General features: G+C 33.0%; 2 protein-coding genes across 2 annotated transcripts; both read left to right on the top strand.

Annotated features, from left to right (window-relative positions):
• Nucleotides 1-4,771: 4,771 nt before the first annotated feature.
• Nucleotides 4,772-17,077, top strand: LOC117175190. The gene is made up of 3 exons (XM_033364817.1): nt 4,772-4,836; nt 12,181-12,477; nt 16,747-17,077. The coding sequence occupies exons 1-3, from the start codon at nt 4,779-4,781 to the stop codon at nt 16,995-16,997; spliced, it is 606 nt and encodes a 201-aa protein (XP_033220708.1). The 5' UTR covers nt 4,772-4,778; the 3' UTR covers nt 16,998-17,077.
• A 5,282-nt stretch (nt 17,078-22,359) lies between these two features.
• Nucleotides 22,360-23,360, top strand: LOC117175313 (proline-rich receptor-like protein kinase PERK2). Its single transcript, XM_033365022.1, has 3 exons — nt 22,360-22,654; nt 22,750-22,926; nt 23,005-23,360. Exons 1-3 carry the CDS (start codon nt 22,360-22,362, stop codon nt 23,358-23,360), a joined length of 828 nt encoding a protein of 275 aa, XP_033220913.1.
• Nucleotides 23,361-23,715: the final 355 nt, after the last annotated feature.

Here is a 23,715-nt window from a genome sequence, read left to right as displayed (position 1 = left end):
AGAAAACATGAAGATCCATAACCGTAGCCTACTCATTAAAATTGCAATTTTACTTCATTTTAGCTGTAGGTAATAATAAAAAATCATAAATTATAAAATTTTAAGCTATAATAGAAATACTGAAAATTATCGAAACATTCCAATTTAAAATACTTATAATAAAAAAACGCTTCGATTTCTAAAATATGTCAAAATTTCCGTTTTTAATTTCAAATCTTGAAATGATAAAACTGTCTACATATCAAAATCCCGATTTGGAAAATTCCCTAATAATAAAATCTGCAACAGAGAATTTACGAATTACAAAATGTAGGTCACCTTAAAATTGACAACATATTTTTAATTTAAAAATGACTTAAAATTATAAATTTATGATAAAATGCTTTTACTCAATTTAAAATCCTATTCAAATATAGTTTCAATCATAAACCTTCCATTCTTAACCAATTCAATTTGAAATTAATAAAATTACAATTTTTCAATATTTAGAAAGGCTTAACTGTTCCTATAAATGAGAAATTATAAATAAAATATTAAAAACTTTACAGTTTACAGAGTATAATAGAATGTGCTGAAGTTTTCTTATTTTAAAGTTTAGAACTTGAAATGATGTTAAAGTTTTAATGGTATTATTGAAAATTTAACTTTTTTAATTATTATGTAAAATTTGAAAACTTATTAAATGTATTGAAAGATTCCAATTTTGAGAACATTTTCGTAAACTTTAGAAAGATATAAATATTTTTTCATATATTGCCAAACATTAAATTGATTGCTTAGCCTACTCTATATACAATGAATAACTAAACGATTAATTAAGCGAATGATTAAGAAGAAAGAGAACAAAAACACGGAAAAAACGGGAATCAAACTGAAAAAGTTCCTTAAACCGAAAGTGCGAATAGATTTTCATAATAGGATATATAAACATATAGATAGGGCAACTTGGGAGACGATAATATGCAATAAAGCTATAGAGGGAACATGGATTATGTGGCCGGACATCATTTTTGGAAGTGCGACCGAAGTGTGTGGTACTGCTGTTGTGTGAAGAATGTTTGGTGACGCCGACCAGCTATGACACTCCCGTTTCCAGTTTTTTCCCTGCGACCCTCCTCCATTAACCGAAGTTTGATGGGACTGGCGTCATAAGTAGACTTTCCACCCAACAATGACTAGCTCCTTTGGACAATATTTCGTATCACAAAATACATTTATTACATTAAATTGATAGTTGGGCGTACTCTCTATGAAGTGAATAATAAAAACAGTACAATAATTGATAAAAAATGGAAGTGGTTATTTCCGTCTGAAAGTGCAGGAACATGTCAAAAAAAAATACTTTTTTCGATTTATTTTAGAGAAAAAAGAATCTTAAACGCGTTTTTCTTGAAACAACGTTTTTCGGCCGTAACAACGACTCTACTTTTCAATAATATTGCGTATTTTTTATTTCAGAAGCTTAGAAATGGAGATGTTATGTCAACCAGATATTAACAAGGCTAATTTCAGGCAGCCATAATAGCCATATTCACGTTGGAATTAAAATAAAATAAAAATTTTCTAATAGTATTTTATGTCAATATTCATGTGAGAAAAGTTTAAATCAAGAAAATAATTATTAATATGAAAAGACAATTTAAAAAAAAATGAAATTTCCTGCACTAACACCTTAAACCAGAAGTGCGAGTAGGTGTTTAGAATAGGATGTACGGAGGTTTATATAGGGCAACTTAAGAGATAAAAATACGCAATGCAGATGTAGAGGGCACATGGATTATGTTAGTAGATGTGATTATTAGAAGTGCGAACGAAGAGTGTGGTATTGCGGCTTTGAGAAGAATGTCTAGTGATGCATGGTGAAAGGATGAAATCCTTGGAGCCGCTCACGAAAAGAAACAATAGTACCGAAGAAAGTTTAACATCACAGGCCTTAGCAATGAGTAGAAAAATAGAAGTGAGAATGATTACAGACAAAAAAAGAGGAAAGTAAGACTACTAGTCGAGGAAATTAAAGATAAAATTAAAACTGAAGAAGAGAATCTCTTCTAAGGAGTTATTGGGAAGTGAAGTTGATAAAATGTATCGAGATGGGAAAAATTTCAGATGATTGAAAAAAAGCGATTATTGGCACAATATAAAAGATAGCGAAAGTCCAATGTATATTTATGCCAGAAATATCCTACACGGATCAGATATTTTGCTTGAGACAGACCACAGAAAAAGATGTGCCTCAAAATTAACATAAATAAAACAGAAATTATGGTGGTTGAAGAAAAGGGTGGAAACAATATTTTATTTGTGTATAATATTTTATTTGTGTGGTGATGGGCATATAAATGAGGGTGATAAAGTTACCGGTAGAGAAGGATCCTTCAAGGAATCTGCATTGAATGATAAATTCGTAAACTAAATGTTTTCTGAAAAAAGATCTTATCCTTCGCTGCGCTGGGAATTGAACCACAGAACATCAGATTGCCGGTCGGGTGCTTTACCCTTAAGCTGCTTTACCTACAACTACTACTACAGAAATAAACGTATTATTTTGCCAGGTGTTACAAGTCAAATTTTCCAGGAATCTGTATTAACATCAGAGAAGAACAAATTCTTGAAGCCTTTTCAGACCAGATGGAGCTATAAATTATACATCTTTGAAATTGATTTGTTGTTAAATATAAGCGAAAAGCATTCACCGGCAATCGGAAGTTCTGTGGTTCGATTCCCAGCGAAAGAGAAGATATTTTTTCAGAAGAAATTTAATTTCTAAAATGCTTAATTTATAGCTCCATCTAGTCTGAAAATTCTTTAAGAGTTTTTGTTATTCTCTGATGATAATACATACAGATTTCTTGAAAGACTAACTAAGTTTCAAATTTTAATGTAAGAATTTTATGAATTTTAAAGGAAGTTTGGAATTGTTAATTTTTAAGTTTTAGTTCATTACTTTCAAAAGTTTTCTGTTAGAAAGCATATAATCTTCAAAGTTTTTAGAATAATTAATACCTATCATCTTTAATTCTAAAATAGTTTAATCTAATAAGGCCTTGAAAATAAAGTTTTTGTTTGCTTCAAAAGCTTAAACTCGAAAATATATATTTTTTTAATTTGAGTGCCTCCAGAATAACTTCAATACAATAAAAAATTAGGACCGTCTTTTCGAAAATTCAAGCCTTAAAAATAAAAATATTTTACAAATAGGCTCTGAGAATTAAAATATTTAGTTTATGAAGATTTAAAAAAATTTTAAACATTTCAATCAATAGTTTAAAAAAATTGTTTCAAGACTTTCTGATTTTTATTTTTGAATGATGAATAACTTGAAATTTGAAAAAGTAATTGGAAAGATTCAAGAATAAATTTAAATAAATAGTTAACAATTAAACGTCTTAAGGGAATTTAACTATCTGAAATTTTATGTTGGAAGCTTAATTTTCAATTTTTGTATTTCATCATTTTTTATTTTGTAAACAAATATAAATAGCTGAATATTAAAAGGTATAACTAAAAATTTTTAAACTTCTAATTTTTCAACTATTTGAAATTACCCTAAATAATGGAAATTTAATGACTCAAGTAAAAAACAGTGTTAGTATCACAATCCTTGAGGACTGAAATTTGTTTCAGTTTTAAATGAAGCTCATGCGTTTAATTTTTAATATTTCACACTGAAAATGTTTTAATTTTTATTTCTTACAATTGAAGTATCTTTTTGTTTTCGACTTTTTCAAAGAACAATTTAATTTTGAATGTTTATGATAGAAAGTTTTTTTAATTTGATATAGTAAATTTATTTTTGGATCTTATAAAAACTTGTATATTCAATTCTAATATTAAATTACTATTTTTTCTGTACTGACAATGTAAAATTTCAGAATTTTAGACTATTTCACTTTAAAACATTCCACTTTGTTTTCAATTTCAATTTGACAAATTAAAAAAGCTTTTAATTCAAAATTTTTTGAATCTTCTTCTTATTTGAGTCTTAAATAATCCATTTTTTTACGATTTTTATCTAATAATATTCATTTTATATTATTTTGAAACTGTCCTATTTTCGTAATTCCAATCTGAAATCCTTCAATTCAAAATGAAATTCTTCAATTTTGAATAAGTAAAAAATTGAATGAATGAATTTAGTATGAAATTGGCATTCTTTTAAAACTTTAGGCTAAAATTTGTCAATGTTAAATTAACCAATTTTAAACTATTTTATATAGAATAGTTTAATTACATTTTATCATATTCAAAATATCGTCCATTTTCAAAATGTTACGTTATTTAAAATTGTTTCATTTGAAAAGTTTTCAATTCGCAATCGTTCAATATAATAATTAAGAAATCAAAAACTCTTTTAATTCAAAATTTTTAATTATTGTTTCCAAATTTTTTAAACTACTATTTAAAGATTTTGTTAATAATGATTTTTTTAAATTGCTTAAATTTTCAATGTTAAGAAATAAATGATTATATATAATGTTTAGTACAATTATTAGTAACAAAATGTGATCTTTTTTTTAATGTTCATTTTTTTATTTTTCTCCATTATTAGGTTTATTTTGTGAGATGATGACTTACGAGCATTGCGTATATCTTATCAGTAGAAGATAAGAGTCTAAGGTCAACTAAATTAGGTTTTGAATTTCAATAGTTTATTCAGTCCTAACTGATGTTTTATTTGATAATTCTAAGACGCAATTAACACAAGCTGTGAATTTTTATAATAATAAAGCGCAAGTATGTGTCAATATTAGTCACCGTTCGGGATCTTTCTAGAAAACATGAAAATCCTTACCAGCAGTCTATTCACTACAATCGCATTTTTTTTGCATTTTTGTGGTAAGTAATAATAAAATAATATAAATTATCATTTAAATATGAAATAATACATGCACATATAGTTAAAAATGGTGAAATTTTAAGCTGTAATACAAAGTAATAAAAATTATTGAAAACTTCCAGTTCAAAATAGTTAAACTATAAAACTGTTTTATTTTTGAGTTATGTCCAAAATTCCATTTTTAATTTTTAATCCCTAAATCATAAAACTGTCTAAATACAAGACACCTGATTTGGAAAATTTATTTATTTTATCAGAAATAATTTTATGCAAAAAAAAAAGATTCACCATTAAAAAGAGATTTTTAAACTATCTCACTTTTCGGCTCATTAGAAACAAAAATAATCAAAAGAAAAAAAAGAGGAAGAATAAGGAAAAAACTGAAACAAAAACTACCCCTCACTTTTTCCTTTCTCTGTCCTTTTTATACTACCAGGGAACCAGAGGAAATTTATTTCCAGAGGAAATATTTCGATTAATATTAATCAGAAATTCAAATTTAAGAAATTTAAAAGAGATTAAAATTAAATTTAAAATTCTATTTAATGACCAATAATCAAGTTAATGTAAAGAATTTTTAAAAATAAAACCGAGAATCTAACGACAAAATTGGACAACCAATATCAAATGTTCCTATTGCAATTTAAAGTTCTTTTTCCCCCTAAAAAAGAAAAGAATTCGTTTTCCCTTAAGACAAAAATAAAAAATAAAAAAATAAAAAAGGTTGGTGATTATTTTTTTGCAAATGTTTTCTTTTATTCTGATTTGATAATAATAAAAATAAAAAAACGAAAGAAATAAAAAAGAGAAGGAAGGGGATTTGGTTGGTTGCCTTCTCATTTTTTTTTATTTTTGTCCAAAGAGAAAACGATTTTCTTTTTTTATTTTTAAGGGGAAAAAAACGGCTTTTTCAGATTGCAATAGGATCATTTTCTGGTGGTTTTTCAAATTTTCTCGTTAAATTCTTGTTTATATTTTCAGGAATTCTTCACATTTATAGGAAATTGATAAATTCTAATATAATTGATATATTTATTGATAAAATGATAGTTCTATAAAAGAATTTATTTTGCTTTCCTAAAACTATTACTCTTTTTAATAATTTTTTATAAAAATGTTTACCTCCCTTTATTTCTTTCCTATCGAAAAATTCCAAAGTCTTTGTAATTTTTGTCCTTTGTATACTTGAGAATCACATAATGGAAAGATACATTAATTATTAAAAACTCAATATGAAAATTGCAAACGCAGTTCCCAGTGGGCACAAAATTTGGCGACGTCTTCACGACATCGTTACGACATCTTTACGAGATCCTATGTCCATGTCGTTTCGGTGGCTTTGCGATATCGTAATGACATCGTCAGATTATACGACTTATTTAATATATCGTAAAGACACCGAGACGACATGGACATAATATGTTGTAAAGTTGTCGTAAATATGTCGTAACGATGTTGTAAAGACGTCGCCAAACTTTGTGCCCATTGGGGTTTTAATTGAGGTTTAAACGTTATTTGGATTATTTTTAAAAAACACACATGTTGAAAACTTTAATATCTGTTTTCATTTTTATTTTGACCCCTCTTATGGATAAGGAACAACAATCTTTATGATCGACCTAGTACGTCCTAAGCAGACTTGTAAAAAAAACAAGTGTGAACAAAATTTGCACTGACCTAACAAAAATGGAGTATTTTAAAAGTATCATCAAAATTATTATACTATGTTTCGTAAAAATTTAAGTTTATTTTATAAACTTTATTTTTGCAATGATAAACAAAATTTTAAAATATTATATGACGTATGTGTTAATGTTGATAATGAACAATTTTTATATTAAAAATTAGAATTTTAACGAATATTTAACCATTTAAAACACAGAATAATTTTATGAAGAAGTAATCATGATTTGGAAAGGCGGGTCTCATTAATTGCACTAAGGTGTTCCAAAAATAGAAAGATAGACAGTAATAGACTACATCCTTGCGGAAGATAGAATGAGGAATTTGATAAGTTGTATGAAGGTGGGTAATGAGATTCAGTTTAAACAGTTCCTGGTAATAGCTACACTGAAAGGTGGTGGCTAGAAGCGAGGCTGTTGGAGAAAGGAAAGAGGGGGAGAAAGGAAAAAGAAAATGGGAGTCTGGGGGTAGATAAACTGAAAGAGTTTAAAGGAAAAATGGAAAAGGAAAGATTAGGTTTATAGAAGAGGAGGGAGTAGACTCGTTAATGGAAAGATGGAAAGGGTCGATTGAGAAGGTAAGGGATGAGATAGGTACAAAAAAAGAGAAGGGGTAAGAAAGGCTGATGGGACGGGGAATACAAAGAGAATAAAGAGGGAATGAAAAAGTCTGTAAGAAAATGGAGAATATGGGAAATGAAGAAGGGGGAGTACAAAAGGATAAAAAGAAAACATGATAAAATGCTAGAAGAGAAAAGCTAAGGGGAAAAGAAAAGTATAACTAAGAAGTAGAAAAAGCGTTCAAAAAAGGTAGTTTTGGGATACGATAAATAAGGAAAGAGGAGGAAAGAAGGGGGTGCATAAAGAAGTTGAATTGGGTGAGAGGACAGACTATTTCAAGGGTCTGTTAGGGGGAGAACAAAATAGGATAATAGGGGAAAATAGAAAGTTAGTAAAAGGAGAAATGGAGGTAGGGAATAGAATAACAAGAGAAAAAGTGGATGCGGCAATAAATAGATTAAAAAGGGACAAGGCTACAGGAGAAGATGGTATGGAGAACGAAGCTTCGAGGTATGGAGAAGAAGAGGTCAGGGAAGGCCTGTGGGAGATTTGCAACAAGGTATGGAATGGAGAAGAGTGGCCAGAAGATTGGATGACAGGGCTAATGTTACCACTTATTAAGGGGAGCGAAAGAAGGTAGAGAAGTACAGAGGGATCGCTCTCATGTCAGCTGGCTACAAAATATATGCAGATACTTTAAGAAACAGGTTAGAGAGTCAGATAGAGATAAGAGAAAGTATTCCACACAATCAGACGGGGTTTAGAGAAGGAATGGGAACCATAGACAACATTCACGTACTAAACTACTTGCTTAACAGAACTATAGTTAGCAAAAGAGGCAAATTAATCGCGTTTTTCGTGGACTGTAAAGCTGTTTTTGATTTAGTAAGCAGAAAAGTGTTATGGCGGGCAATGCAAGAGAGGAGAATAGAAGGAAGGCTGGTGGAGAGGATAAAGGAAATTTTGTACTAAAACTAGGATTAGGGTGAAGATAGGAAAGGAAAAAGGAGAGGTATTCTGAATATAAAGAGGTCTAAGGGAAGGATGCCCTTTGAGTGCATTACTGTTTAATATGGTGTTGTCAGACCTAGATGAGAAGCTAAAGAAGCAAAGGAACGACTTACACGAACGACTTAGTTCTGTCAGCAGACGACGAGAAGGGGATGAACCTGATGATGAGAATTTTTGAAGAGTATGTGGGAGCAAAGGATCTGTCGGTGAAGGTAGAGAATACCAAGGTTATGTGTTTTAGAAGTAGAAAGACTGACAAACAGTGGAAAGGGTGGAGGCATTCTTTTACTTAGCTTTTTGGTTTGAGGCAGGAGGGGGAAACGGGCTGCAGGGGAGGAAAAGAATTGAATGTGCGAGTAAAGTGATTGGCCGAGTATGGGGTATAGGAAAGAGAAGGTTCAAGGACGATTGGAGAATAAGGGTCTGGTTGTTTGATGCGTTGGTTTGAGCGGTGTTTGTGTTATGGAATGGAGATCTGGGGATGGAAGGAACATAAGAAAGTAGATGGAATGCATGAGCGATTTCTGAGTTGGGTAATAAGCATTAGCTGGATTTGCCCAGAATACATGTTAACAGAAGAGTTAGGAAGGGAAAAAATGTTCACTAGACAAATTAAGAGAGTCTGGAGGTTTGAAGAGACGCTAAAAAGTGAAGATGAAAACAAAATAACACAAGCATGTTTTTACAAAATTTGGCACAATAAGGCGAGAGGCGAGAAGGTGTTATGGAGTGGCAGGACATAGAGTTAGAGCTATTAGTAATGCCAGGAGAACATAGATGGATAAAGATTATAGATTCGAGGCAAAATAGATGGTATATGATAGTCAAAGGGTTGAAGGAACCAGAATTTCTGCAAAAAAGAAGAAAGGAAGACAAATGGAGTTGGGTGATACGGTTTATAATGGGAGAAGGAGTGAGAGCTTGTAGATATTGGGTGGATGAAGAGGAGAATCTATGTAGAGTATGTGGATATGAATCGGAGTCATGGGCACATGTTTTAGAGAGGTGTACAGGAGAAGAAGATGGGCAGTTGAGTGTGAATGAGTTTGTAAGATGGATTTTGGATGGTCATAACTTACGTGAGATTAAGGATGGAATGTAAATTTATGTACATGGAGCGGAGGCTTGCAAACCCGTGAAAGGGAAAGATTAAATATACATACATAAATTCTGTTTTTCGAAAATATAAAAAAATAAATTTCCATTAACAATAACAAAGAATTGATTAACCAATTATTAAAACATTATACGACGCATGCGTTAATGTTGATCATGCACAATTTTTATTAAGAAATTAGAATTTCAACGAATATTTAACACTTTAAAAAAGAAATCATTTTATAAAAAAGTAATCATGATTTGAAACCATACTGAAATTCTGTTAAGTGTGGCGCGAAGACATTCTGAATAGGGTTGACAATAGAAAGTTCAAAAACCTTAGTAAAATTATTTATGAATACTACAGGCCTATACGACCGAATATTTTACGTTTTTCCTGCCTTAAAAACCGGAAATATTTTCGCAGATGTATTCTTGAGCAAGCCTATCGCTTTTTCAACTTCCTGAACGCTGAGTTGAAATAAATTGTCATTATGAATTGGCAGAGGTAACTGATCTAAGACAAGGTTAGCTCTACCTTCAAAAACTTCACTACAAATTGTGGCAAAAACATTAATAATTAAATTGGGTTCTTCAAATTTACAATCACACAAAAAAATCGTATGAGGAATTCGCGTCTAGCCTGAAGACTTATTAACAAATTGCCGCAAAACCCTCGGATTCTCCCTAATTTCATTATCAACCTTACTAGTGTAATTTTAGAGATCAGATCTGACTCTTGCTTTTATTCTTCGCTTTAGTGGGTAAACCTGTTGTTTGAGATAGTCTTGATTACCCTTCCACCTCTTTCCCCAAAACTTATTCTTCAATTTTATATCTCTAATAACCACAGATGAGAACCAAGGTTATCAGAAGAGTCATAGGGGTTTATCAAAAACTTTAAGGAGATAGACAGCGCTGGATGATGTAAATCTTTAGTTACATATGGGGCCATAGCCCGTTCCATCATGCAGTCTGTATCCACAAAAACCATTTCCAAACATCGATCCAAGAAATTACATATACAGTTAAGCTAATGGAGATTAAGTGAGACCATGTAATTACACAGGCCCACAAAATGGTTTGGGAGCCTACTGGGATTCTAATAGGCATGCTTTATGTATTTGGGGTTGCTGAACACGAATCCATAGGCAGAATTGAGTCAGCACGTCAGTATTTGCAGTAAAATTAAAAAAATGGGTATAAACCTGGAATTTCTGCATAAATTTCGTCCCTAAACCTACAAACCCCAAATTAACAAGCCTCAAACCCACGAACTAACAAGTCCGAACCCACAAACCCCAAACAAACAAGCCCCAAACCCAGAAGTTCCATGTCAAAGAACCCACAAACCCCAAAACAATAAGTTCCAAACCTAGAAACCGCAAATCCACAAGCTCCAAACCCAAGAAACTCAAAATACACAAGCTCCATCTCCACCAACCTACAAACCACAAAGCCACAACCCCCCAACCCCAATCTCACAAGCTTCATATCGACAAACGTACAAACCCAAAACCAACAATCCCAAATTTATGGTCCCCAAACCTACAAGGCCACAAACCCCAAACTTACAAACCCGCAAACACCAAATCCACCAACACCAAACCTGCAAACCCTAAACCCAAAAGCTTCATATCCACAAACGTTCTAACCCCAAACCAACAATCGTAAATCCACGAACCCCAAACCAACAAACCTTAAACTCACAAGCTCCGTATCCACAAACGTACAAAACCCAAACTCATGAACCCACAAACCCACAAACCCCAAACCTCAATTCCACAAACACATCTTATAATAACAACTGAGAAATTGGTATAATTCGAGGTTGGTGGGTTTGGGTTCGTTAGTTTGGGTTTTGTACGTTTGTGGATACGGAGCTTGTGGTTTTGGGGATTCTTGGTTTGGGGTTTGGGGTTTGTGGGTTTGGGGTCTGTTAGTTTGTGGCTTTGAGGCGTGTTACCTTGGGGCTCGCAGGTTTGGCGACAACATTTATGCAGAAATTCCAGGTTTTTAACCATTTTTTGAATTTTACTGCAAATTCTGACGTGCTGGATCAATTCTGCGAATGGAATCGTGTTCAGCGACCCCAAAAACATAAAGTATACCAATTTTAATCTCAGCAGACTGCCAAAACCATTTTCTGGTCCTGTGATATCAATTAACGTAGCCAGACCATCCTGCGATATTCCGAGTTGATAATCTGCAAAAAGAGGGGAATTAAAGTCCTCAATAATTACAATATTAGGATATATAAATCGATCATCCCAATAAGGGTGTCTAGAAATAAGAAATATTGCTCTGAAGAAAGATTCGGTGGAATATTGATTGCAACCAGAGCCAAAGACCATCTATTTGCATTAATTTGCACACCAATTATATTTATATTTAAATTTAAGTTAAGAATGGTAGTTAAATCAATATGCAATACGGTGCAATCTGAGCAAATTGCAACCAGTACTCCGCCGCCTCTCCTACCCACTCTCTGATCCCGCAGAACCACAAACCTATCTCCAGAGAACAATTCCTGAGAATTTACCGCCGCTTCTAATCAGATCTCCGTTAAAACTAAGATTTTATATGAAGCTACATCCGGAAAATAATTCGCTTCTTGAAGCTTCGTATTTAGACCCCTTATATTTTGGTAAAAATACGAACTATACAACTTTTCTGCTCGACAATACCTAGCGCTTTTGTTTCACTATAATAGGCCTGCTGTTTCGGTATCGAATGAAGAGATTTATCTCTCTGTTTTGGATCCTTAGCTGCAGCTCCACAGTGGGCACAAAATTTGGCGACGTCTTTACGACATCGTAACGAAATCTTTCCGACAACTTTACGACATCCTATGTCCATGTCGTAACGATGTCGTAAATACGTCGCCAAATTTTGTGTCCACTGGGTCCTCTTTAATTTTTCTTTGAACTCCTTCAGCTCTTGATTTGTTCTGTTCGTGATGTATGATATGATCTTTTTTTCTGTTTACAGAATCAAATGCTGTGATAATGAACCACAATCAACATGGCGATAACCCTTATCCGCCAACTAGGAAAATTACTTATAAGCGCAGATCATTTGCAGTCTGGGAAACTCCTGCTGGATCTTTGGCGTACCGAATTCGCCTTGAACCTGTAGATTATCTTGAAGATGAGGTCTCATATATAGTACCACAGGATATTACAATTGAATATGTTGTTGAACCTGGCGCACAATTTGTGGTTATCAGAGAACCTCGTGGAATATTTTTGGGAGCTCAGGCTGGAAAGATATCTCCGGAGCCACCAGGTAAATTAATTAATTTATTTAAGGGCCGTACTTCAATTACTCAACGGATTATAGTTCTTCTCTAAGTCCCCCTTCCTCCCTGTAACGAACCGTACAAAAGTATTTCTACCCCCCTCCCCCTCCCGGATCTTTTAACGTACGTAATTTTCAATGTCTAAAAATGTATTGCTAGTTATTGCTAGGTGAATTATCGAAAGGGTATCTGAGAACTTTTATTTTTGAAATTCTCTGATTTTTCCTTGACTAAATTTTCATTTTTTTATCATTGATATTGAAATACTAGCATTTTGATTTTATAATACTTTTTAGGTAGGATCTTCTATACACGGAATAAAACAGTATTTTAGATGCAAACTTAAAATTTGAAATTGCGTATTTTATTTTAAAATACTTGAATTTTTATGAAATAATTACATTTTTAACGTAATAGCTGAATTTTAAACCTAAAAAGATAAATTCCTTACAAAAAAATGTCAGAGTTTATACTTTAATCAAATTTGATGAAATTCATAAAAAAAGAAGTTTGAAACCAATAATACAAATTTTAAACAAAGAAAGATTTTTCACTCAAGAACGAAATGAAAGTTGATCTAAATTGTTCAAACTTCAAGTTAAAAGAGGAATTTTCTCTTCAAAAATTGAATTTTCAAACAAACAATATGACTTTTTAGTAAAAAATTAATTTACACGAAAGTGACGCATTTTTATGCAAGAAAATTGGAATTACAAACCAAGCAGATTATTTTTTTACCAAAAAAAGACAATTTTCAACTAAAATAGATAAATCTTTAAAGAACGTAAAAATTACATTTTCAGTTTAAAAATTAATTTTAAACAAGCAAAAGGGCTTTTCCAGTAAACAGTTGAATTTTCAATAAAAAAAAATTAACAATAGAGTTAAATTTTACCCAAGTAGTTGCATTTTCAAATAAAAATATTAATCTTAAAAAAAAATTATTTTTTAACAAAGTCATTCAACCAAATCTTTCAAAATGACTAGTTGAATACTCAAACAAAGAAAAAGAGTTTTTGACCAAAAAGTTGCATATTCATTCATGAACAATTGAATTTGTACGAAAATAGATGAATTTTTATATCAAACAGATAAATTTTCAATCAAATAGCTGAATTTTTTGTTTAAAATAGACTTACCTTGACTTTTGACAATTACAATATGAACTTTTAAACAAGGATTAAGTTTCGACGGAAAAAACTGAATTGTCATTCCGAAAACAAGAATTTTTCACTGAAAAGGATGACTTTAAAAAAAAAGTTGATTCTAATCCAAATAGGTTATATTTTTATCAAAAAAAATTAATTTTTCTTAAAAAAGATGAATTTTTATTAAAAAGAAAAAACGAATTTTTTGTAATTGTTAAATTTTCATCCGAAAAATATTCCAGTTGATTTTTCAAGATCAAAATATGAATTTTTTACCAAAAAATAAGTTTTTCAGAGAAACATTGAATTTTCAATTCAAGAAGACGAATGTTTCAACCAAAAAGGATGAATCTTTACGAAAATAGTTGAATTCTCCACCAATTATTTACATTTTTATCCAAGAAAGATTATGTTTGTACTAAAACTGATTAATTTTCAATGAAAGACATATTTTTAAAAAAATAGTTAAATTTTCAATCAAAAAATATTTCAGTTTAATTTTCAAAACAAAATATTACATATAAAAAAGTAGAATTTCTACGAAAAAGTTTAATTTCCTACAATACCGCAGAATTTTCAACTATTAAGTATACCATTTTCACACAAAGAAGATTTCAGTTCTCTTTCAACGCCAAGATAAGAATTGAAAACAATAACTAAAGGTTCTAGGAAAGAGCTGAATTTTTAACACAAAAAAGACGAATTCTAACAAAAATGTTGAATTATTAACAAAACAGTTGAATTTGCAACCAGAAAGGATTAGTTTTTGAGAAAATTTTTTAATTTTTAACCAAATAATAAAATTCATAACTAAAAAGGTAATCTTCAGTTGAAAGTTTTTGCAAATTTGTAAAAAAAAAGTTTTCTTAACTGAAAATGTAGTTATTCCATTTTTTGTCAAAAATTGATCTTTTCCAGATAAAAATGTATGCGATTTTTGAAAGTTTGTCTTTCTCGGTAGAAAATTAATCTTCTGCGTTAAACGTATATATTTTAGTTAAAATAATAAGCTATTTATTTGAAAATTCTTGTACGTTTGTTAAAAAAATTGTTTTGGTAAAACTACAGACTACATTCTTAAAAATTAATTTTTTGTTTGGAGATGCATCATTTTAATTTAAAATATTTTAATATTTAATATTTAATATTTTCCATATTTGGTTAACAATTTATCTTTTCAGCTAAAAATTCAATTGTATGGCTGAAAATCAGGTATTTAGTTAAGAAAGAAATTTTTTGTAGAAAACTATTCTTTATGACTGAAAATTTAAAAAATAAAGCTGAAAATTTAATTACTTTGTTAAAAATTTTATTTTTTAATTTACTTTAATTAAAAATTCAACTACATGGCTGCAAATTAATATTTTTTAGTTCGAAACTCAACTATTTGGTGCAAAATTAATTTTTTCGTTGTTAAAAATTTATGTATTTTGTTGAAAATTCTTATTTATTGGTTGACTTTAATTGATCTTGATGTAGAATTATTATCTGTTTTACTTCAAATATAAAGTATTACGTTTTTTGTTAAGAATGGATCTCTTTTTGATAAACATTAATCTACTTTATAGAAAACCTAACACTTTTGTTAAAAAGTAAATTTGGAACTAAAGACTTTGCATTCTAGTTGAAAATTTACTTGTCTTTCTGAAAAACAGTTGCATAAACGTATGTAACATTAAGTACATTTTTCCATATTCCTCTCTTTTTTAAGAATTTTTTTTTCTCTTCTTTTCAGAAACTCTTATATTGAAAACAATTCTTTTATAATCATATTTTAGCTGTAATTTATCTCTTTGGTTCACAACTCAATTATTTCTTTAAAAATTCGTAATGTTGGTTACAAAATTATTCTTGTCGAAATTTATTTTATTTTCAGTTTAAGGTTAAACTATTTTGTTAAAACTTCGTCTTTTTTTAATTTATCTAGTTCGAAGCTGATTTTAAAAATTGCTGAAAATTAAAAAATTCCTTTCTTGGTTCAAAAAATATCTTTGTTAGTTGCAAATTAACTTATTTCATTTGAAATTCATGAAGCTTGATGGAAAATTTATAAATTTGGTCAAGTATTCAATTATTTAATCAAAATTCTTTATTTTGCGTATAATAAGTTTATTCAAAATTCTTCCTTTTGAATACAAAATTAACGTAAGTAAAAATGTAACTGCCCTCCGACAAATGCGTATTTTCAATTTGGAAATTGAATGATGTCGTTAACAAATAATTTTGTCGTTGTTGAAAAATCGTATTTTCGTCGGATCGAAAATTCAACTATTTTGTTACAGGTCGAATACATTTCGACTTGAAGTCTTAGGAATTCAAAATGTATTAAAAACTTTAACGGTAAAATTAATTTTTAAAAAATTACGAGCTGGTTAACTATAATTTTTTAAAATTAATTATTTTATACCCACAATTAAGATTACAAAAATACAAATACTCTTAAAGTTCTTCAACTTTATTTTTTATCACGAAAAAAAATTCGCGAATAAATATTAACATAAAATTCTATGGAAAAAAATTAGTGTTTAAACAATACAACAAAATATTGTCTTTAGAATAAATTAAAAAAGAATATTTCCTTATCGTGAAATCAAACGAAATTTTGATGGATCAACAAAAATGGAAAATCAAATTTCTGGCCACCGTAATGTGAACTCATACGTTTAAAAATATATATTTTGGTTTTATATTTTTGGTATAATCCCAGTGGGCACAAAGTTTGGTGACGTCTTTACGACATCGTTACGACGTCTTTACGACAACTTTATGACATTCTATGTCCATGTCGTTAAGGTGTCTTTACGATATCGTAAAGAAGTCGTATGGTCTAACGATGTCTTTACGATATCGCAAAGACATCTAAACGTCATGGAAACAGAATGTCATAAAGATGTCGTAACGATATCGTAAAGACGTCGCCAAATTTTGTGACCACTGGGATACCATTTATATAGTATTTTTTGTTTGAAAATTGCTCGAGTTTCACGTGTTAAATTCTCAGATTAATCAATAGTTTAAGAAACTTTTAGTTTAAAATTATTCTTATCATAGATTGTTTTATATTATAAACTTTTGAAGAATTCAAAATAAAAGTTTTTTCGTTTTCAGGGTCACCAAGCAGAGTTATCGATTATGCCGGTAACGAAATAGGGGTGTGGAGAAATCGTGCAACAGGAGTAATTTACGAAGTTCGCCTTCTGTCTGAAAATTTTGTACCATTTTCTGCATTTACCAATCATCGCTATTTTAGAACGCATCTCGTTTATAATAATTATGGTGGAGGTTTTTGGTTTTTGGTTCACGAAATACATAGAAAAGTTTTGGGAGCTGAGCTCTCGCATACACCTAGTGCACAGTAATATTAATTACACGAATGAGAATTTTTACACAAGATAAATATTACAATTATATAAAAATTATTTAATATTTTTCCGATACACGTGTATTTCTTAATGAGAACATACTTAACTAAAAATTACACTGAACTATTTGCAATAAAATTTTGAGGTTGTTGAACAGCGAAAGTATAATAATATTTCGATGTTCCAGATTTCCTGTGATCATTTTATAATTTTGTGATGAAAAGAAAATTTTAATCCTAAAAACTACATAAAACGCAGAGATTCTGATCCGGGGGGGGGGGGGTACTCTTTTTTTATTATAAATTCAAAGATTTAGGCCTTAGATAAACGAAAAAAAAAAATAAATAACACAGAAATATATATATTTATTTGATAAAAAAATTATTTTATCTGTGCATTTACTTGAAAATTAGAAAATTGAACTGTTTTATTGGTGAAAAGTTTGCCTGTGTATTTGTAAATGCATAAAGTTTTATCAAATTAAACTCTTTAATTTGATAATATCCCCCGGATATTTGAGAAGTTTTCTTTCTTTACTTCGCAAATCCTTTGGAAAAAAATATATATTGAGTCAGTGCCGTACCTATGAAAAAAATTATTCGAAGTCGGATTTAACCAACACATTTACGGAAAGTTAATATAAAATTAGAGCAGAAGAAGACCCAGTGGGTACAAAATTTGTCAAAGTCTTTACGACATCGTTACGACATCTTTACGACATTTTTACGACATCCTATGTCCGTGTCGTTTCGATGTCTTTACGATATCGCAAAGACATCGTCAGATCATATGACGTGTTTACGATATCGTAAAGACACCTTAAAGACATAGGCATAGGATATCGTAAAGTTGTCGTAAAGATATCGTAACGATGTCGCAAAGACGTCGCCAAATTTTGTGACCACTGGGGAGGATGGGCCTCAAAATTAGCACAAATAAAGCAAACATTATGGTGTAAGAAGGAAAAAGTGAGAAAACACTATGCAATATTGTATTAAATAATGAGAGATTTAACAAGTTGATAAGTTCATTTACTTTGGTAGCTTATTTACTAGGGACGGGAACCCAGAGGGCACAAAATTTGGCGACGTCTTTACGGCATCGTTACGATACCTTTAAGACAACTTTACGACATCCTATGTCCATGTCGTTACAGTGTCTTTACGATATCGTAAAGACATCGTCAGATCATACGACATATTTACGATATCGTGAAGGCGACTTAACGACATGTACATAAGATGTCGTAAAGTTTTCATAAAGATGTCGTAAAGATGTTGTAAAGACTTTGCCAACGTCTTTACAACATCTTGGCGACGTCTTTACGACGTTGTTACGACGTCTTTACGACGTCTTTACGACATTGTTACGGTATCTTTAGACAACTTTACGACATCCTATGTACATGTAGTTTCGGTGTTTTTGCGATATTATAAAGATATCGCCAGATCATACGACTTATTTACAATATTGTAAAGACACCTTAACGACATGAACGTATGATGTCGTAAAGTTGTCGTAAATATGTCGTAAAGACGTCCCCAAATTTTGTGCTCACTGGGATGGACCTATCAAGAAAAAGATAATATTAAAATTAATGCAATTGACATGAGATTCTTGCGTAATATCCGGAAAACTCTGATGGACAAAGTGAGTATCGAGATAATTCTCAAAGAATGTGGTGCAGAAGAGACGTTAGAAGAAACATGGGAAAGAAATCGGTTAAGATGGTTCGGGTATGCTGAGAGAATGTCAAATGAACGACTAACGAAACAAGTGTAAAATGCATGGACGTAAAAGAAGCTCAAAAAGTACGTCAGGACAGAAAAGAATGGCGGAAAATAGTTTCAAAAAGACCCAGTGGGCACAAAATTTGACGACGTCTTGATGACATCGTTACGACATCTTAACGACACCTTTACGATATCCTACGTCCATATCGTCAAGGTGTCTTTACGATATCGTAAACACGTCGTATGATCTGACGATGTCTTTACGAAATCGTAAAAACACCGAAACGACAAGGACATAGGATGTCGTTAAAATGTCGCAAAGATGTCGTAACGATGTCGTAAAGACGTCGCCATATTTTGTGCCCACTGGGGAGTGTCAGTAGAGTGAATGACGACATGGCTTAATCGTGTAATAATCATAATAATAAAATGGCACAATGTGTACAGTTTATATCATGTTCAAATGTTACAAGAATCATAAATATATTCCCAATCGATTTACAAGATAAAGTGTCCACGAAATAAATCCATACTAATAAATTTTATTTCCAATCCACCCTACCCTCCACCCCCTTCATCACCTCAAATATGACCTAAAAATAGTAAATACGTTTTTACGTTCATTATTGTTACTTTTTAGAAAATATACTTCATCTTTTTCATACAAATAATTACAAGTGGACAATTTGAACATTTTCCATTACTTTTTCAACAATTTCTAATTGTTTAAAGAAGTGTAAGTTATTTAAACAATTATTTGATTATTTTAAAATGTTAAAAATAATCGTATTTTGTGATTGAAATGTAATTGTCCGTTATTCTTTGAAGTAGTACATTTTCCTAAAAACATTATGTAACTATCTAAACAATTATTTATTGTGTAGTTTCCAAAGTTCTAAAAAATGAGCCAGATAGGTCCACTTTTTTTAAATTGGTAATCTATACAACTTTTTGTTGATTTTGCTGTTTGCTGTTTGTTTTGGATCTTGTTGTTTTGTTGATTGAAACCATCCATACTCAATTTTACGGAAATTTAAAGAAAAAACAATAATTAATTCTATAAACAATAAAATAAAGCTTTTAGCAGAATTTACTAGTCCTCGAAATCATTGAATATTATGTTTAACTCAGAAAATACGATTTAAAATGTATTTCTGGAAAAGTAATTATTTACGTAAAAAAATTATATTTGTTTAAACAATTAAAAATTGGTGCATGTGTTCTTTGTACACACTATACAGTCATGCAAAACACTATATAGTTATCGAAAAAACTGATTGGGCAAAAGAAGATTGTTTAAACAAATAGAAATTTATTAAACATTAAAAGAAATGTATCAATATTATGTAATTATTCAACAAAACGTAGCATAGCATACCAATTTTAAAAAAGTGTACATCTCTGGCTCAATTCTTGGAAAATTAGAAAATAGACAATAAATAATTTCATAGTATTTTGCAAAAAATGTACTGCTTCAAGGAATGAAAAAAAAAACAATTAAATTTCAATCAGAAAATACGAATTTTTAAAATATTTTTTGTGATTAAATAATTGTTTAAATAATTTACATTTCTTTCAACAATTAAAAATTGTTTAAAAATTAATGAGAAATATTGAAATAGTCCACTAGTTATTATTTGTATGAAAAAGACGAAGTATATTTGCTAAAAAGTAGGCCCCTCCGCTTTCTGTGAATATTATTTTTATTACATTCTTATCAATAGAAGGTATTAGATTTGTGCAGAGTTACATAAAAAATGTATTATATTTGATATAAAAGTGTTGTGTATAATGTAGAAAAGGTGGCATAGTGGACAAAATCGAGTGCGAAGCACGAGATACGTGATGAGAATGTGTTCGTTAAAGCCGAAAGAGCTTTAACAAAAGAGAGTTCAAAATCACAAAATTACGGTTGTCGAACGGTTGATCTTTGATGTTAAAAGGTATGTGTACAAATGCGGGAGAAATGCAAAAACCAAGCGCGGAGTACGATTACTATTAGTGGCGTTCCGTAGGTGCGATCCAATTCTCGAGCAAAGCTCTTTTAATGAAAGGGAATTCACAATCACTACATTACAGTGGTGGATGTTTTGAGTTTTAATTTTGAAAAGTTTGTGCAAGAATGTGCGAAAATATAAAGACCGAGCGCGTAGCGCGAGGTAAATACAGGATCGAGCGCGAAGCGCGAGATGAATACATCATCGATGTATCATCAATTCATTGTGATGCAAGCATATCTTGCGTCGGTTATCGCCCGACTCGCATTTGTCTACCTGTTAAGTATACCCCCACCATTTCTATCCCTCATTTGCTTTCACCAAGCGTATCTCGCGTCGGACCGGAGGTGGCTAAACCTGATATCTTGAAATTAGTATCCATTGTACTGATGCCGCTTTCCTCTCCAGCTGGAATACCTTTCCATGAAATAGAATTCCAGCGGCAACAAGAAAACGGTTTTATTTTCTTGGGACTCGCCGTTACGAAGCTGTTTGGCAATTTTTAAGCGATTTGCGCCAGTGGTACTGGTACCTTACTCCCACCATGCGCGAGACCGAGTGCGCGCGGAGGAAGTAGGGGGCCCGATGACCAGACCAGTCGCTGCGCGATCAAGTGACAGTTAGTTCGTACTTCGTCTGCGACGAGTGCGGGCTAGACAGAACGCCGCTCCGTGAAAAAATACGTCAGTTCTGGTCAACGCGAGTGTGATTTGTTGTTAGCCAAAAAGGCTATACTGAGAACCCCGGAAAATCAAACAATAGTCTAAGGGACTTTCCATTCAAGTTCCCAGGAGGCTATTTGAGCGAAGGTACAACGTGACAAATTTTTGATTTTACGGTTTCCACAAACGACGAGTTTGCTCGCCCTAAGTGAGTCATCGCATTATTAAGGACTTTTCGTCTTCCCAAAGTGACCTTTGAGGGCCGGAAACATTCCTCGGCCGCCTGTAAACAGCTTTAAAATAACGCGAGGCCACCGTGTTACACGCCCCATCAACAACTTTCACAGCGTGTTAGGCACGCCCTCCAGTGTTCGCCCTTTCTCACTCATGCGCGCTCTTTCTTCCCTATAGCACTAGCTCTCTCTCTTTCTCTCTCTCTCTCTTCTACATTTCCTTTTCTCTGGGGCGCGCTGGCCAGTGCACGAGGCTCAACTGATTAAAATACGAATCATTCTGGGGAGTAAAATTTCCTTTTCAAAATGTTTAAATTATACAGATCAATAGTAAAAGATCAGGATCAACCAGAAATACAAACTCCCCCCCCCCCTGGAATTCTGATTATAAATAATCCTTCGATTTTTATAGGCCTCACAGCCCCAGTCCCGTGCGCCTAGTTTCGCGTTACTTGATCGGTTTCAATTCTCGTGTTTAAATTAAAAAACTCAAACTTTGCGCAAAGGGTCAGGCTTCACAGCCCCAGTCCCGTGCGCCTAGTTTCGCGCCGCGTAACCGGGGTAAATTCTCGGGCCTAAAAATCCTACATTTAAACTTTGCGCCAAGGGTCAGGCTCTCTCCAGCCCCAGTCCCGTGCACCTAGTTCCGTGCGCTCGTTCCGTTCAAAAATCGCCGCCGTCGCGCCATATCGTCGTTTATCTTCCTTATTAAATTAACGTTGCTAGCATCTCCTATGCCGAGGGGTGGTCAGAAGCACAAACGCCCTAGCAAAGGGGCCCGCGATCGTCAACGCCGCCGGGTGAAAGAGGCCGCGAACGAGGCCGTTCCGGAACTTCAGGCCGCTCCTGCGGTGCTAGACGAATCCGTACCACCGACGGTACCCTTGCCGGCGGTCAAATTACCATCACCACTGACCGCCGTACCCGAACCTCCGTCACCGACACGCCCGCTTCCATGGGTGCTGAAGGAAGCTTTACCGGGACTGCCGGGTACCGTCGATCCGCGTAAACACAATTATCTCGCCAATTGTTCGTCTTCCGGGACACTGTGATTATCCAAGTTCTTCCGGGACCCTCGCATTCCTTATCCAGCCACACAGGTAGACGAATTCTCCTTTTCCAAGGTACCTACAGTGCCACTCGACACCCGGGTTATTTTTCAAACTCCGGGCCAACCCGCGCTTCCGGCTATTCACCAAACAGTTTGATTCAACCGCCTGTTCAAGAACTGCCTCCTCCGGCAACCGGGTTCGTTTGCGCACCTCTTCCTCCGTTGAAACTCGCGTCGGGTTCCATAGATCGTTGAGGCATTTACGATGATACCCAGCCTCGTCCTTCTGTAATAACCGTTTCATCGACTTCGGGAAAAAATCTAATAGCGTGTCCGACATCCACCCGACGATCGAACTCCGTCTTCCAAGGTCCGGTCGTTACCACCACCTCTCCAATCGCCGGCCCTTCCGGCCTTTACAATTGTCTAGTACCACACACTCCGGAGGGACCTCTTCCTCCCACCCCGGGTAAATGGTACCAACACACTGCGCCTCCCACTACCTCGGAAGGTTTCGCAGTCTCAGCCGCCGCTAGTAGTTCCGGCGACACTCGGTCTCTAGCGGCCGACGGCACCCCCGAATCTTTTTCGTCATCACTAACTTCATCCTTGACGTCCTCACCTCCAAAAAAGGGCCGCGTCGATCAACCGTCTTCCTACCCGCGTCGTAATCTCGGGTTATAAGTCACACTATTGATTAACATCATGACTACTGTTGAACTTGTCACAGTACGTTAGCGCCCCACCAGCCAAAACCTCTTCATAGGCGGCCTCTCGACCTAGAAGATATTACTCTAACCCCACGGGGCTAAACGAGTCCTCCCGCCCACGAGCTGAGTGGGCCAAGTCTATAGCACGTCTCGACGCTTATCTTCTGATAGAAATCAAACTCTCGGGGTTGATAGTACAGCACCGATAGCCGGTTACCATGCCCAGCTCATCACTCATGTAGTGGAACGGTTTACACCCCCCCCCCTGCACTGGCTGGTCACCGTCTGGACGGTACCAGTTAACAAATTGGCGGCCCAAACGTGGGGCT

This window comes from Belonocnema kinseyi, chromosome 6, assembly GCF_010883055.1.
Source record: "Belonocnema kinseyi isolate 2016_QV_RU_SX_M_011 chromosome 6, B_treatae_v1, whole genome shotgun sequence".
Lineage (NCBI taxonomy): Eukaryota > Metazoa > Arthropoda > Insecta > Hymenoptera > Cynipidae > Belonocnema > Belonocnema kinseyi.
Note: the sequence above shows the minus strand (reverse complement) of the source record. Positions and strands in the feature narration are given on the sequence as shown.

What these genes read in the sequence shown, in the direction of transcription:
- LOC117175313 (XM_033365022.1), top strand. Translation starts at nt 22,360, where the DNA reads ATGCCGAGGGGTGGTCAGAAGCACAAACGCCCTAGCAAAGGGGCCCGC. An exon ending in ACACAATTATCTCGCCAATT is followed by an intron (nt 22,655 to 22,749) that starts GTTCGTCTTCCG and finishes TCCTTTTCCAAG; the next exon opens with GTACCTACAGTGCCACTCGA. An exon ending in CGCGTCGGGTTCCATAGATC is followed by an intron (nt 22,927 to 23,004) that starts GTTGAGGCATTT and finishes AAAATCTAATAG; the next exon opens with CGTGTCCGACATCCACCCGA.
- LOC117175190 (XM_033364817.1), top strand. Translation starts at nt 4,779, where the DNA reads ATGAAAATCCTTACCAGCAGTCTATTCACTACAATCGCATTTTTTTTG. An exon ending in ATTTTTTTTGCATTTTTGTG is followed by an intron (nt 4,837 to 12,180) that starts GTAAGTAATAAT and finishes TTCTGTTTACAG; the next exon opens with AATCAAATGCTGTGATAATG. An exon ending in GATATCTCCGGAGCCACCAG is followed by an intron (nt 12,478 to 16,746) that starts GTAAATTAATTA and finishes TTTCGTTTTCAG; the next exon opens with GGTCACCAAGCAGAGTTATC.